Here is a 17244-nt window from a genome sequence, read left to right as displayed (position 1 = left end):
ATTTTTAGCTTTGCTATGGGATATTATTAAAAGCAACGACTTTCTCACAGACTCCTCTCGAGATTTCAGCCGCTCTGGTTGACATGACACGAGATGAGGTTGTAAATCACACAACGAGACAAAGTCAAACAGAGACAACACAACCCACAGGAGACTGACGAATAAATGCTTTATACTAAAAAAGGTTTGTGTCTATAAGGTAATTACCCCATGCTAAAATTTTTTACTTTTTATTGCAGCCCAGGTCCAACAGTAAAGTTTCCAAAAAAACTGTAAAAACGGCATGAAAAAACAACAGAGCCAGCTCCAGAATTAAGTGGCGTACACCCACTCCATAAATGATAAATCCTCCAGGAGGTTATTACAGGCAAGTCCTCCACAGCAGGATCTGGAGAGGAGACTGCTGTTTTATATGGTACATGTTCCTCTGACACAGTACCCTCCATCAAAACCCTCAGCAGACAGGAGCTGCCAGTCCAGTCGAGGTCTACCAGGACAGAAACTAGAGGTGCGACCAAACACTCAGCTCAGGAGACGAGATGATAAACTTCAATAAAGACAGTCACAAACTGCAGGTGCATTTGAAATGTTTCTGTATGAGTTTCTAACTTGTAACTGAAGCTGTGTGTGACCTTCTAACTGAACTCCTTTCCACAAATGGAACCCAATAAAAACAGTATAAAAAACCCAATAATTATTATTTTCTAAGTGCAAACAATAAATCTAAGTACTACTCAATACTGTGCAAACAGAGACGGACCAAATTTTTCATCAAGCTTGATACAGAACAAAGAGTTGTTTGAATGAATTTGCAAAAATTGCAGGTTATTTCGAATTTGTTCGATCTGGAATTCTTGAAAAAGTGACAGCCCTACTGGCTATCGAAAATGTTGCCACACAAACGATTTAAAACCGGGGAAAATACAGAGGATTTAAAACAGAGATGTGGAGCAGTGGGTTATTCATGTGACAGAGCTGATGTTCATTTTCTAAAACATGATGTTGGAGTAAAGTGGTTCCCTCCTGTGCCTCCTTCAGTATGTTCTCATGGTCGTTGACCTTTTGACCCTACAGCCTTCAGGGTGGTCTCCTGATATTATAGCATTTCTAGAAAAATCGGCCTCGCTGTACGTCCGTTTCCAGCCTAAATTTGATTAGTCATGTATCTAACAGTGATGTACTTGCTAAACTATTCCTCTAGCTGTTCAACTATCGAGCCGGGTGCTCGCTGTGGCAGGCCAGTGTGTGAGGAATGTCTGGGTCTGGGGCATATCTGACGTTTCCTCTGTGGTTTTTTAGGGGCTAGAGCTCCTTTTCTCTTGCTCTCTGTGGTCCCGGGGCTGCAGGCTCATTGCAGTTCACCAAATAAGGGCATTGGAGGAGGAATGCTGCTTCAGACGGGAGAGCATCTTTCCCTCTGCTCGTGGTGAAAATAGTTCAGCTTTAAGAGGCCACTGCTTCAGATAGCACCCCACTGTCTGCTGGGCGAAAAATAGCAGACGATGTCATCGCTGCCTGGACCCTGTTCTTCGAGAGGAATCAGATGTTTGGAGCATCAATATGGGAAAAAACTGTTCCATTCCTGACGACAATCTTTCCTCTGATGTTTGCAACAGGATTATTATCATAGTCATATTAGTACAAGCCTACACACCCTGAAACTAAACAGAAGGAACCTCATAAGTATTATCTTTCTAAAACAAAACCAACACTAAAATGATGAAACCTTATGACTCAGCTTGTTTAATCGCACAGGGACAGAAGTAGTCACCTTGATTTCACTGTTAACTCATACAACTCATGGTGTTTCATTTGTACGGTTCAGATTCCTTCAGTGTTCAATGTTCCGGAGAATTTTTGGCTAATATTGGAAAGAAATTAGGAAAATATGAAAATTAAACAGAGCTTTGCAATGACTGAGCAGCTCTTCTTTCCAAAAAGTCATGAAAACATTGTTTTTACACAGATTTTTGTCAGATTAAACAAACAAGATGTGATTAATTACGGATCTTTAGATGATTTTCTTACGTACAGACAGAGCCAGGCTAGCTGCTCCCTGTTTCCACTCTTAATATGAGGCTAAGCTAACTAGCTGCTAGCTGTAAATCTCAGCAAGAAGGCAAATAAGTGGAAATATCAAACTACTCCAACCAGAGATCAACAAACACCAACAAGTAAGACATGACCCTCATTATGAGAGGCTGAGGAACAGGAGATAAATGTGATCAAAAGAAAAATAAAACAAAGAGTAGGTGGGTGTGGCTCGTGTAAATTTCACCGCCAAATAAAAGCCACATGAGAAGAATGGGATATGAATAAAAAGCCTCGACCCCGACCTCAAACAAATCTTATCTGTCCTCCACTACACTGTAAAAATGAAGATGTTAAGAGAGCTCAAAATTTCAAGGCAACATACAGCAACGGATTTTTTAATTTTTACTTCTGTTTCGAAGAAAATCATCTGTGAATTTATTAATTAATCACAAATTACTTTACATGATCCAATCGCAACTCAATTTTTTTCCTTTCTTTCTTCTGACCAGGGAGTAAAGACCGTGCTGCCACCAGCAGGGGAGCTACTTCACGAAACTTCTTGGTCGTATTTAAGTGTAGGAACAAACCAAACGATCGATATGGTTGTATGAGTTTGAGGACTTGTTGCTAAGAGTATAAGCTGTAGTTTTACAGTGTAGCGGCTCGAGCCACTGGGTAAACAATGATGAGCCTGATGAGATCAAGACCATTAACGTGTTGTTATCAGCTCCAACGTTAAAGAGAGTTCCTTTCCTCAGGGTCCAGAGCACAAAGCAGCCATTTCCCTGACCCACTTTTACTGCCCTGTGGAGAAGATGAAAAGACCAAAGGACAATAAGGCAGACAGTTTTGGAATCACTGTTACAATGAGAGGAAAACACAACTGCACACCAGCCTGGGTGTCACTGGAAACACATTACACAGTGGAAACGTGCACACGCTCGCGCAAACACAACCGAGTTTCCTCCCATTGTCATCACCAGCAACACAAAGAGATTCACCAAATGTGACTTCAAACGTCTGGCTTACAAACAGAGGCGGAGTCTGGCTGTTACAGAGTCAGCTCATCTGCTTTCCCCTCACTGTCCCACTCACAGGACGCACCTGCTGAGAAACCAGTGAAGAGCTTCAGTAAAACCCCGATCACAGCCTGCGTTTCATCTGAAACTCAGTCGTCTGTGTGTGTTTCTGGCAGGCCGACTGGTAGTGTGTGGCCCCGAGTGTTTACACACAAACAGTCCAATCTCAGCCCCGATCGGCCGGTATGGGTTTGGTCACCCGTGTCACATTCCCCTGGCGACACACTATCACCACAAACACAGGATTACAGCGGGAAGAGGCCTTTCACTCCGCGGCTGCTCTGCTTCAGCTGCGTTTTACCAACTTATTTTACATATCATAAGTGAAATGTTTTTCCATCTACCTTCCACCAGAGAAGTCTGCAGCGTTATCACGTTCCCCTGCAGAGCTGGGAATACTTTATACACCATAACAACAGATGGATGAGCCACTTGATGAATAAGTGTCATCCTCTACTACAAACACACTTGGTGGATTTTATTTACATATCACACACGACAAAAACATTAAAGCTGGAAACACACACTATGAGATATGGTCCAGGACAAGTGTTTCATTAAGTGTGCACTATATGTTCTGAGTACCAGCACCACCACCTAAACACAAACAAACCATAAAGTGTGCTGAGCAGCTGTGTTTGTTGTCCACGCTACGCACCAAAGATATAAAGATGTGGCTCAGAGTCTTTTGAGGAAACGATGAGCAAAACTGGACAAAACAAGATGTTATGTTATGATGCTAATTACTTTTTAAACAGTGTCACTGGTATGAAGGCAGTGACACGCTGGTGTAAACTTCATGCTGTAGATTGCAACATATACAAAAGAAAAGAAAACAAAAAACCTCAAGTAAAAATAACTAACGTTACTGTCAGTTACTTAACGTAGCAAGTGTTGCTTTAGTTATATTAACGCTGATGTTTATCTAAATGTTTGTTACATTATGATGCTGTTTTGGTCACTGGTCATGATTTAAACTATATTTTAATAATAATAAAATATCATTAATCACAATTATCTTGGCCAGGGTAATCTTGACATTAAATTTTCTAAATTGATACCTGGTTTTAATGTTGAGGTCGGGCCAAATTTCAACATATTAAAGTGTGAATGAAAGCCAGTAGGAACAATATGGCAGAGAATTATTTTATTATTAGTTTATCTTTTTGTCAGTTTGTGAGCAGCAGAAAAGACGCACAACTTACCGATTCATCCAGGGCGAAGCGCAAACAGCCATGTTCGTACAGCACAAAGAATCTCCTCTGCCATTTCTGTCAGGAGAAATAACTGCCATCAGAAAAGCCTGATTTTGAGCCTCGTTACATACAACCAATGAAATTATCTAATTATTTATAAATGGACAAAAACTATTGACTTGTTTTTCCTAAACAAAACACTGAGGTTGGGAGTTTAGCTTTTTCAGAAGAGGCCTTTAAGTACAGCATTTGTATTAATAAAGGGGAAGTAAACGCCTTTATACAATATGTGTATTTCCACCTTAACTGCACAAACAAGCAGGCCTATTTACGTGCTCTTACCCGGGATCTCTGCATAGGATTGTCGAAGTCAGTTCCCTCAGGGGCCAAGCATAGCCATCCACCATAAATAGGTTTAGCCTGTAAAAGAGAGAGAAGGAAGGGGGAGAGAAAAAAAGAGCAATTTAGGTAATCATTAAAACTGGAAGAGAGTGAGCTGAGGGGGATGGGAGGTGGAGAGATGGTGTAAATATGGGGGAGAGAAGCCTTTTGGGGTCCAGATGTTGCCTCTGTTCTCACATTCTGCAGCCACACAGACTCAGTTAGTGAAGCTTTTGGAGTAATCAGCGCTGTTTGATGACAAGCTCGAGTGCCTCGCTTTCCTGTTTCTGAGACCAGTGTGACAAACAGCCGCTGACCGACACACAAAACATATCTACCAGGGTTTTCCATGAGTGCATACAACGTCCAGCTGGGTGACAACTCATTGTGTGAACAGTGAGAGAGTAGTTGTCTGAAAATGCTTACAGAAAACCCTGATATCTACACTCATGCTCATGATTTTAACCTTCTGGTCTTGTCGGATCACAGACCACCTCAGTCCAACAGAGGCGGAACAGTTCAAACGACATTTAAAACTTATAAAAACAGTCCACTCCCACTGGGCAGTAGGTAGGCTCTTTAAACCTGCTGCTCTCTGCTCTCCATTAACACTGACAGCCTCTCTGCTCTGAGTGTTAACCATTAGCGAGCAGTTCTCATACCAGCACTCACTCCCCTCCTCCACAAACCCAACCTGAAGAGTCTCTGCTGGAAGGTAGAAGGATATGATTATTAGCCTGCTTTTCTAATACCATGTCACTGCATGCCTGCCATAAATCTATATGTGCCTTGTTTGAGCGTGTATGGACGTGCCTATGGAGTTTTGATGAGCTGAAACCATTAAAAGGTTATTTTGGAAGGGCAGCATGTTGTGACTTAGATAAATCAAATCAGTGTGGTAATTTGACAAAGGACACTCAGCCACTTCAGTTTCAGGGTTCTGGCTGCTGGTTCACTATCACACTGTCATGACTAGGGATGGGCCTAATTTAATCGATTCGTTCGTATCAGCGAGGTTGTGTCTTCAAGCAATATAATGATTAAAATTTAAAATGTGTTGTAACTTTGACTTTTATCGCATTCTCACATGATGTTCCTTTAAATTACTGTTGTATGGGTGTTGTGTGAAGCACCTTGTAACTTTTGTTTTGAAAGATGCTACAGAAATAAAGATAATTATTATTATAATTATTTATTGTCTGCTTCAACCAAACAAAACAGGTGTTGTTGCTGACACATCTTTCTGTTGCCTCATTATTGCCAATCTATTCATAACTACCATGACTGCTGTCTAACAAAGGTTACAGGTAGTTCCTGAGTTCAATCAGCTCTGTCATCATGTCGGCACTTGACAGCGTTAAACATAATTATACCACTACTGTCTGATGGGTTACAGTGTTGTATAAAATGAGATGTCATGGAGACAGATGACAGAAAGTTGGCTTTGCTTCGACGTGGAAGCAGTGAACCACTGGTATGAATATGTCAGTATTGTCTAAAAGCTGTTTCCTCTGTGAGCCAGTGTCAGAACTGAAAGAGAAAGCTTAGACGAGCAGGTTCAGTCTAGCTGGGGTGCTGCCTTCACTGACCAGGTTTGTGGGTAACACGACAAATGCAGCTGGGTTTGACATCTGGGAAACTGTACAATCAAAATCACGATCTAATTTCTAAATGGCAAAAAATATGATTACGGTTTTGTGAGTATCCTGATAATGACTGAAGCCTGAAGAAACCAGTGGGTTTACTAGTTAAACTCTGAGAATATAATTAACAAAAACAGAATGAAGATTTACTATGCAAATGTAAATAAAACAAAAACCTGTGACTCTACATTCACAGGTTTCTTTGACAGGACCTTCTATGTAGAGGTGAAGATTAGTCAGTCAGCAGTTTGTGAAGAATACTTCCTGTCTGGGAGTTCGCACCTGCAGGAAACTGTGTTTGTTGTATCCACGCTTCCTTTTGATCACTTTTCAATGGACGTAAAAGGCAACACAATACATGTCAGTTTTGGTTCAGCCCTGTTAGCTGTTAGCCCTGCTAGGACTTGGTCTGGACGGACAAACAGCATCTTCATCCTCTCTGTGTGGTCGCTGGGATGAAAACTTAAGGTTTGTTGTGTTTCCCATCTTTGTTTTAAGGAACCAAACTGCTTACATATAATCAACGTGCTGTGACCTTTCTTGTCAACAGTTTGTGAGTTCTTCACTCTCACTGATTCCACTCATGTTTCTGACTCATCCACAGCTTTCTTTACCTCCAGTTGACCAGAAATGGGTGTGTACTTCGACAAGCAGCTAAAAACTGCTGCCTGACTGGCTGTTGTCACGTTAATGCTGCCAGTGTGATAGGCTGTAAGAATAAAACACCCAAATGGAATAAAAACGCCCTGAGCTTTTTGTCTTAATCGACATTAATTTTATCGATCGAGATCGTTTAATCGCCCAGCCCTAATTGCAAAGCAGTGTTTTGCCATAGTGCAGTCACCTTAAACGTCACCACAAACCACAATATGTAGAAGCTGTAAAGGCCAAGAGAAAGTCAGCAGAAAATCCTTGATAGGAGTTATAGTCTATTTGGCACGAAGTGACGAAAACAACTTGCCTGCGGTCAGTAACTGTGTTGGAACATTTGGAACATATTAAAGCTATAGGCTCTGTAAACTTTGACTTTGCTCTGTATCCATTACTCATAACCTCACAGAGTGGGATGTTGAGCAGCAGCCTCTGGGAACCTCTGCTCTGATTTCCCAACCCCACTCTTCCTTTTTTTTTCCTCCTCCATGTGACTCCTGCTCCCACTCCTTAAGTCCCATCACATCCCTGCCCGTCCTCCTCCGACCCTCCCACGTACATGTAAAAACCTCAGGCCTGCCTGCATCCTCCATCACTGTCCTGCCTCCCACCACCTCTGCCAGGATCGCTTCTCTCTCGGCAGGGGAGGAGGGGACGAACACCTCGACTCTCCGTGGGACAAATGATTCATGTGACTAGGTGAAAACCGTGACAACAGGCCTGGAACTCGCAGGGGGAAATAAAAACTCCTATTTGAAATAAAGGATTTCAGTGCAGCAGCAGCAGCAGCCCCTCCTCCCCTCAAAGCCCACCTTTTATACCCGCAGTTTGAACAAAGAGATTGTTTATATTGGATACCGTCCTTCCGACATTCAGCTCTGCTTCCTTTGCATAACTTTTCCATGTGGGCTATCTGTTTCAAAGTTTTCAGGCTCCAGCTCCCTTTAAGTTCTGAATAACTTTCATTTAATTTAGGGCTCAAATTCACTTTGCTTAAATCACCTATTCGTGGTGTTTTAACAGCATTACACAGCTTTACTCAGGAGCTTTCTTCTCACAGGTTTAACACTGTTTATGTGGTGTTACATAATAAAGATTTAGACCAGTAACGGACTGGCGTGTAGCAATAACTAGCTTGCAGGCTGCCCAGATAGAGTCCTTACAAAACCTGCTTGTGCAACTGAGCTCCATGCGAACTGTTTGGATAGCTGACAGCCTGCAGACATTTTCAAAAACCCAGAGGGACGACTGCGACGAGCAGGGACTGATCTGATGGCGTTATCGCTCAGTAAGCCTCTCCGGTTCGCGGTGGTGTCGTCATACGGTCCGTGGGAGAGTGTTTCGGCCAGGTCACAGGCAGATTAGAGGAAGTGATGTAACAGTAAGCCGTCTATCCTGACTCAGGAGTCTTGCACATGAAGGGTTAACCTGCCAATAAAGCAAGCTGTGCACACACTTTTGAGGAAAGAAAGCAAGCGTGTGCCCCCACACACTCGCAGAGGAGAAGAGGATGCTGACGTTGCTGTTTGGCTCTTGGGCCATGTTCAAGGGCCCATCTGGGCCTCATCGTCTGGGATCAATTACAGGATACAACAAAGACTAAACTAATGATCCGAGAGAGAAAGAGTGACTCAGAAAACATGCTTATAATGTGCTGAACGGAGCTTCACTCTATCTCCAATCAAGTTCCCATTAACCTCCACACAGTGATGGCCAGCCTGCACCCGAGTACACAGCAAAAACAAACAACTGCAGATAAACAACAGCTGAGGGTTACACAATCAATCACAGAGACAGAAACTGGCGAGCAAATGTCATCAATTGTAGTTAGAGGAAGAAGAAATCCAGAGGAATTCACTTTCACCATTAGGTCACATGGACAGAGAGAGGCAAAGGTAAAGAAACTGTAGACATCTGAATAAAACTTTCCCTACTTCAGAGCTGTAATTAAGACACATGCAGCTATGTCGTCTCTCTAACAGACATCCTGCAGATCTTTACAACTCATTATTTCACATAAAATGAGATGTAATGGATATATAAAGGTGTAGCTGTCAGCTCAGATTATTTTCTCTTTCCAGGAACAACAGCTCTGAAAAGGATTATTTTAGTTGGCACTCATGTAAAAGACTTTAAAGCCACTTCTAAAGATACTGAGAGTCTTTATGTTTTACTTTACCTGGGTCAAATCCTGGTCCGTCAACAGATGCAGCTCCCGGGGTTTGAAGCAGTTCTGACATTTACTTTTATTGAAGAAGTTCGCCTGGAATTTCCTACAGGGGTTTTCTTTAGCGGTAGACATCTTTTCTTTGAATTAAAAAACTCTGCAGTTATCTCTCTGGAGGACCTCTCTTTCAGCAGCAGTGGAGTTGTGATCCCGCTGTTTTCTTGTGCGTCTCTTCTATCCCAAGTTTGAAAAAGCTCCAGCACTCCGATGCATTTCAAGTTTCGAGTTTAAAAAAAAGAAAAGAAAAAAAGGAGTAAACAGGAGTTGTAACTGTTTCAGGGTGAGCTCTCAAATCTAACCCTACTTTTCTCCGTTTAGCTGTATCCAATTGCTGCTTCCCAATAAATAATTAGCTGCCATCAAGCCAGCCTTCCCATCACTCGAGTCAGTGATGAATGTGTTTCAGTCCATGGCCTGCAACCACAAAGCGGAGTGGCGAGAAAGGTGGCTAATATCCTGTTAGCTTGCCAGTGGATTTCCAGATCAATAATGTGATGGCGTAAGCCGCAAAAACATTTGCGCACAGTTATCGCCTTCAGGCTCCGGGGCGATAGTGTGCATTAAGTAACGACAGACTCCCCATGTGAAGAAAAGGAAAAGCTTGCAGTCAGGCAGGAGGCTACTCTCCCATTCGCAGCAGCCAGTCCATGCGAACTTCATCCAGTGCTCCTTGGCTAGGCTACGGTTAGCTCAGTTAGCTAGCTCGCAGATAGGCTAGCTAATGAAAAGCCTCTCCTGGCTGGCGTCTTCAACTTGACTTTTTAAAACAGAGAAGATCGGGAAAATCCGCACCGTTCCCGTTCTCCACTCCCAGACAGAGACGCTGCATGCAGGGGAAGTCTCTCTTGCCCGGTCACAGTTGGCAAAAGGAGTGTAGAGAGTTTGGTTCCATAACTAGCCTGGTTAGCAGCAATAGGTTTATTTTCTTCTCTCCCAACGGAGCGAGGGGGGGCGGAGGGAGCTCACACTGGCTCGTGGAATTCTGTGGGATCTCGCGAGAACTGCTCGCTGCCGCCACCTACAGTGAGAACACGGTTACTGAGCTGTTTTTACACCAACTTTTAATAATTAGACACTGCATATTAGTTTCAATTTTCAGTTTAAATGTTGAAAGTTGCAGAAAAAATGTCATTGATTTTACATTCTATTTCTTGACATGAGAAAAATTATTAATTTACAAGTAAAAGACCTGTATTTAGATTTTACTTCAGTAAAAATACAGAGGTGAAATTAAAACACTGCAATGTACAATGTATTTCATGATATGCACACTATTAAATTCTTTATTTTTATTTTTATTTTTATATTGAGAACTGGTACCTAAATGAGCTTGAGTAAAGGTAAGAATCTGAATCTGAATAATCTTTGTTGACAAATAAATGTACACCTATGATGAATTTGTCTTGGTATACTGGTGCCAAACAGTGATAATAAGGGATTAGTAAGTGCTTTATAATGACTAATAAGACCAATATGCATGCCAATAAGCAGCTAGTTAATGTGTATAAGCCTAATATAGAGTTAATCATCTATTCATCTGTCACAGTATATCATATTTTGTATGTAAATATCTTTGTGTGCCCAGTAACTTGTAACTAAAATACAATATTTCTCTCTAAAATCTGAACCGTTATAAAATAGTGTAACACCTCAAACTGTTTAAGATTGTACTTAAGGATCAAGTTACTTTCTGAATGATCTAATCAATAAAAATAAACAACTGAATGGAAGTGAGACTCTAACTTGTCGTCCATCCCTTCATCCTGGCAACAAGGGAACATGCCTCAGATACTATGCACCACATATGTGTGTATTAATGGCTGACTCAGGCAGGGGCTATTATAAGCAGCTAGGTTCCAGTGGACGGCAGTGGTTCAGACAGACAGACGGACAGACAGACAGTGGAGGAGAGAGCTGTATGAATGGACACAGAGGGAGGAGAGGAGCCCCGGTTACCTAACTAAAGCCCGGAAAGACAACAGCCAGTCCTGCTGAAGGATTAGCTCCTGGTCCGTGCTGTAAGTGAATCAAGAATATCACAGATTACAGGTGTGTGTGTGTGTGTGTGTGTTGTGTGGTTGTGCTAACTGACTGGGATCCAACCATCATGTGTCAGCCCAAATACGGGGTTTAGCTGGGAGGTGGGTGTCATGTGTCATCATAAGTACTAGTTTTAATGTGGATTAGAGTTTGTTAACTCAGTGTGTTTTCACGACTAAAACGGGACAAGTAAGGTCATCAGTTGCTTATAAATGTGACCCTCCCCGTTTGCCCCCATTTGGGGTATCTTATGACAATATCCTGGAGGTGACATAGTGCTGGGCATTCTGTGGCAGCGGCACAGCCAGAATATATTTAGCTGTTCTCCTCAAACTCACTTTACATGGTAGGCGTGTTATAGCAAGGCCACCAAATACAAACTCTTACCTCTGGGTGGTTTTCAGAGCAGGAAACTAAGGTTTATCACAGTCAAAGCAAACAAGCATCTTTAAATATAACAGCTAGGGATTAGGTTTCTCTGTCTGGATTTAGCCTTGTTATATAAAGTCCACTTTAAAACAGTGGTTCAACATTTTTGGAAACACACTCATTCACTGTCCTGCAGAGATTTAGATGGGTGCAACAATACCACTCCTGTGTTTGTACAGAAAATAGAAAGAGGGAAGTAGAAGCTAGTTAGCTTAGCGCTAAAAAAGCGAGGAAGCAGGGGAAAACAGCTAGCTAAGCTCTGTTTAAAGCTAACAAAATCCACCTGCTAGTATCTCTAAGTATCAGAAATAAATATCCCATCTGTGTAAGACACAGTTTTTGTATTAAAACAAGAAATAACATCATAATTAATAAGAATTTAGAGATGCTAGTAGGCAGACTTTGCTAACTTTGAGCAGGTTAGCTGCATGCTAGGCTATGCTAACTGGCTGCTGGCTCTAGCTTCCTATTTACTGCACAATTGTGAGTGTGGTATCAATCTTATCCTACTTTCGCTGAGAAATCAGAAAGGTGTATTTCACAAAATGTCAAAATATTACTTTAAAATATTAACTCCTGCTGTTGCCAGGAAGAGACATGATACAGAGAGCTGTGTTGTTTCATGGCCTGAGGTTAACTCAGGAAAGTACTGTCTTACACATGATTGCTTCTGACAGATAATGATGATATAATGAATTTTCACATTAGTGTTTTCTTGAAATACACTGATAAGGTGAATCCTGATAGTGGTTTCCATGATTGAATCAATGCCAAATACAGGAGTTAAAGATAAAGAAGCAACTATAGAGAGTGGATTTTCTGTGTTCAGATAACTGAGATGAGTTCTGTATTCGTTTTTTTGTTTAAGTCAGTGTATTAGTTTACCCCACAACTGAGCCACGCCTTGTGAGACCTAAAACCTGATCCAGACTGCCCTGTCAGCTCCTGTGATGCAGGTCAGTAGGTCTGTAGCTGTTCCACACTGACTCTGCTGTGCTGTCTCTCCTCTGCAGAACATGGCCCTGCCCTCTGTCATGGTGTTGCCCCTGCTGATAGTCGTGGCGGCGGGGGTGTACTACATCTACAACGAGGTCACGCAGTTTATGTCCAAGTCCTTGGTGCGAAACAAAGTGGTGGTGATCACCGATGCCGTGTCCGGGGTGGGCACTGGTAAATGATCCTGCATGTGTTTTTAATATTTAACTTTCAGTGCCACAGAGGTTTTGTTTTCGCTCGTCTTTGTTAGTTTCTCTGTCAGCAGAATGCCTGAAAAGCAGATTCTATAATAATAAATAAATAAATACCCAAGAGATATAACTGTATGCTAAATATGATGCTAAGCTAAGGAGGTTGTTAGCATACTTTAATTAAAGCATAAAACCAGATCAAGGGCAAACAGCTAATGTAGCTGTTGCTAATTAATCTATAATGTGTTAGTGAGCTTTTAGAGGTGCTAGTGAGGTGCTAGTGTTTTCATTTTGGACTGAGCCAGGCTAACTGTTTCCTCAGCCTTTATGCTAAGCTAAGCTAATCACCTGTTGGCCCTAGCTTTATATTTAGCGTACAGACAGGTATCAGTCCGCTGAGCCACCTCCAAACCTCCGGCCAAGACATAGCCTGACACGTAATCTCACAAAACAAGATACAAAATGTTAATTAGTTAGATTTAGAGGTACTCATAAAGGTCAATAACACTTTCATATTTGAATATGATACAACTAGCAGCTGGTTAGCTTAGCACAAAACTTGGAAACACACACAGCACACGGGGAGCTACGTGGCTAATGGCTTTAGCTTTGTATTTAAGAGTGATATTGATCTTTTAACTCTCAATTTAAAAAAAAGTGAATCTCCAACTATTCCTTTTAATGAAGTCACAAAGTTATTGCACATAATATTTTTCCTTTCTGTTGATCTGTTCAGAGTGTGCCCATCTCTTCCATAAGGGCGGTGCCAGACTGATCCTGTGTGGGACCAGCTGGGATAAACTGGAGTCTCTGTACGACTCTCTGACTCATGATGCTGACCCCAGAGAGGTGAGGAAATTAAATCAGTCAAAATGGAGCGTCAGTTTCACCATAATAAACATGTAAAGTTATAGTATTACTCTTTTTTTGTAGTGGTGAGTCCTCGTTTTGGCAAGAAACAAATCTTTTACCGTGGACATTCCAGTATACATTATATCATGTCTATTAATATACACTGAAAACTTGACAGTACAGGGGCAGTTCCTATTAAACCACAAAAATCCCTGAAATAGACGTTAGGAACTGACACATGACACTGACATGATACGGTGGGTTTAAAGTTTAAGCGACAGAAAAGCAGATTCTGTCCTTACATTTATCAAAAAACCTCTGCTCTGTCGCCTCCTCCCAGATCACCACTTCCTCCTCTGAGCAACACAATAGCAGGATATCCCTCCTGACAACACACTGTCCTCCATGAATCCTCCACACACAGGCCACAACAGATGTGTCTATATGAGAAAAACACACATACCTACAGTAGATAACAATATCAGCTATTGACGTTTAGCTGTCAATGACACAAATTAAATTGATTTCTGTTTTCCGCTGAGGTTGTTTTCCTCGGGATTGTCATTGACTGGAGGTCATAGCTCACTTACCTTTGCTGTTCCTAAAGAGCTGCATTTGTAGAACAATAATTTTCTTGTTTCTGATACATTTATTGTGTCAGATAAAGTCAAAAAGCCGATTTTCATCTGCATAGTGACACATTTTTTCTTTTCACTGGGTACTATTTCCTGATAATTTAGATTTATATACAGTTTTTGATCTGGACAAAAGTATATTTATGATAAACACCACTTCTCCTGATTGCTAATCAAGCAAGTAAAACATATGCTGTTATTCCAGCCATTGTTTAGAGATAAAAACACAGGAGATCTGGGCCACCTGGGATTATCTTATTTTAGCATACAGACTGAAAGCAGACAGTAACCCGGTCTGTCTGAAGTTTTTAAAAAATCCAACTTCCAACATTATATCTCATAGGTGTGGTTAAGAACAATTATCTTGACTGAGTGTTATAACTATTTCCTGAGTTAAACAGTTCACATCATGTATTATATATTTTTGTTTCCCTGTGATCAAGATATAACATGTTTATTGAGTTTTAGCGGTGCTGATTGTCTTTGCGCTAAGCTAATCTAAAAAATCTTCTGAGTAACTTAGCAAGTATTCTTTGTCAGAGTTGTACCAGTCAGATTGATGCTTGATAAACAGTACTGTCCAAGTAATACAGTCTTGTGTCTCTCAAGACATTTGCCCCAAAACTAGTGATCCTGGACTTTAGTGATATGGACAGCGTGGAGGACGTGGTGTCTGAGGTGTTGGAGTGTTATGGCTGTGTGGACGTGCTGATCTGTAACAGCAGCGTGAAGCTGAAGGCCCCCGTACAGAGCGTCTCCCTGGAACTGGACAGAAACATCATGGACATCAACTACTTTGGTCCCAGCACTCTGGCCAAAGGTGGGCTGGATATTCTATTACTGGACATACTACTGTACTGTCATAGCTGATATTTCTTATCTAAATGCTAATGTGTCCAAATAATGTGGCAGGCGTTCTTCCAACCATGATCTCAAGACGATCGGGGCACATTGTGCTGGTGAACAGCATCCAGGGCAGACTGGCTATCCCATTCAGAAGTTCATGTGAGTTAAAACATCTTGTCTCAAACACATTTAAAAGGTTAATCACCTAAATCATGAAAGATATTTTCAAACTCTCCTCTAACAGCATGTTAACATTAGAGGTGGTTGGAGCTTAAAGTTAAGGGGAATTCTTATATTGAGTGATTATTCAAGAATTTGAAATTTAAATTCTTCAATTTTACATAAAATTCAAAAATTCTTGAATTTTACATAAAATTCGGGAATTCAAGAATTTAACATAAAAGTATAATTCTTGAAACCCTTTCAGCTTTTAGACCAGAACTTACCAGACAAGGAGTTTCTGGTGAGTTCTGGGATCAGTCAAAAGCTGAGCTGACACATGCAGATACTGTTAGCTCACGGCTTACATCTTAGAAAAACACAAACAGTCCAGTGGTCAAATTCATGTGAAGGTGAAAATTCTCTTTACTTTCCATCTAAACACATCCTTAGAAAGCACACTTTTTATGATATACTTCTCATACACTACTGATCAAATCAAATAAGTATGGGTCATGTGGCTAATATATCAGAAAAATAAGTGTAAAAGTAAAATCAGATCTTATTGGAGCTGCTTTCTACTTTAAGTGCTCACTGTTCCCCTTAGTATTTATGTATAATAAACTACTGCGGTTTCAGACATAAGCTCTGTTCTCACAGTGTGTTGTAACAGACAGGAACGATCACAGTGACACAACAGAAAACAATTAGACAAAATATGCTCTCAGCAATGTATGGAATGAGGCCTCTTCATGGGCAGGTCACACCTCCTTTGTGTTTGTTTTGGCACCTGTCTAGATGCCGCATCGAAGCATGCAGCGCAGGCCTTCTTCGACTGCCTGCGGGCGGAAGTGGAGGAGTATGGGATAGTTGTCAGTACCATAAGTCACACCTTCATCAACGCCTCCGATCCGCCACCTGTCGAGGAGCCTGAGCCTAAACCCAACGCCCTGGCTGCATGTGAGTAAACAAACTGGAGTGGAAGTTGCTGAATGTTTCATGATGCGTTTAAAATCACATCAACTGTGGGAGATGTGGACGTTTCTGTATCTGGTCCTCCACAGTTATCGCCAGCCAGCTGACCCACGGAGTGCGCCCGTCCGTCCTGGCCAATGAGATTATGCAAACAGTGAACAGGAAGAGGAAGGAGGTCGTGCTGGCCCACCCCATCCCCAGGGTGGCCCTCTACCTCCGCTCCCTCTTCCCCCCCATCTGGCCGCCGGAGTGAAGGACTCAGTGCTCGCCGAGCAGATGTAGGAGAATCAGAGAGAAGTGAAATAAAAGCATGAGTTGTTTGGAAATGGTAGAGCTGTGATCGTTGGTGTTTGGTGTGAAGCTGGACGACCAACAGGGCAGAGCAGAAACAAACTGCTCCTGGACACTAAAACTCTGTGGGTTTATCACTATGAGAAAATCATGTGAGCTTTTATTAATACTCATATTGGTCAAATATTGATTATATAATGATTAATACTGACACTGTCATAGATGTGCTGATTCAGTTATGTGATTTCCAGTCAGTACAACACCTTTAACTATGACCTCAAAAATAAACAATGTCAATAAAAACTCAACATTTTAAATTTCGTAAAGGTGGAATTTCTGGCAGCGCTGTCGTGTCAGATTACAGAGCTGTACCTAATAAAAATAAAATGAGAAGACTCCTCTTCACTGTTCTGTTCTTTCTCTGATCATTTAACTTTGCTTTGTAATTAGATGAAACTGTAATGAACAGAACAGGATTTTAGAAGCAGCTGAATAACAGATAAGTTTAATCATTATTGATTTCCTAACATTCACACTTAAATATTATTGATTAGGAAGGTAGGTAGGGTAGAGTTTAAAAAAGGTGACTGATATTTAACAGATTATCAACAAAAGTTTA

General features: G+C 41.4%; 2 protein-coding genes across 2 annotated transcripts in view; one reads left to right on the top strand and one right to left on the bottom strand.

The window, feature by feature from the left end:
- The window catches only part of mprip (myosin phosphatase Rho interacting protein), a 39928-nt gene extending 29604 nt beyond the window's left edge, over window positions 1-10324 (bottom strand). Inside the window, 3 exon segments of the mRNA XM_018688682.2 lie at window positions 4319-4384; window positions 4652-4729; window positions 9164-10324. Coding sequence (XP_018544198.1) covers window positions 4319-4384; window positions 4652-4729; window positions 9164-9286 — 267 coding nt within the window. The 5' untranslated portion in view covers window positions 9287-10324.
- Window positions 10325-11061: 737 nt separating this feature from the next.
- dhrs7cb (dehydrogenase/reductase (SDR family) member 7Cb) lies at window positions 11062-17020 on the top strand. Its single transcript, XM_018688679.2, has 7 exons — window positions 11062-11229; window positions 12694-12850; window positions 13604-13716; window positions 14964-15174; window positions 15267-15359; window positions 16158-16319; window positions 16424-17020. The coding sequence occupies exons 2-7, from the start codon at window positions 12697-12699 to the stop codon at window positions 16585-16587; spliced, it is 897 nt and encodes a 298-aa protein (XP_018544195.1). The 5' UTR covers window positions 11062-11229; window positions 12694-12696; the 3' UTR covers window positions 16588-17020.
- Window positions 17021-17244: the final 224 nt, after the last annotated feature.

The sequence above is a fragment of the Lates calcarifer genome, linkage group LG23 (genome assembly GCF_001640805.2).
Source record: "Lates calcarifer isolate ASB-BC8 linkage group LG23, TLL_Latcal_v3, whole genome shotgun sequence".
NCBI lineage: Eukaryota > Metazoa > Chordata > Actinopteri > Centropomidae > Lates > Lates calcarifer.
The sequence above is the reverse complement of the archived record's forward strand: the minus strand, read 5'-3'. Positions and strand labels throughout refer to the sequence as shown.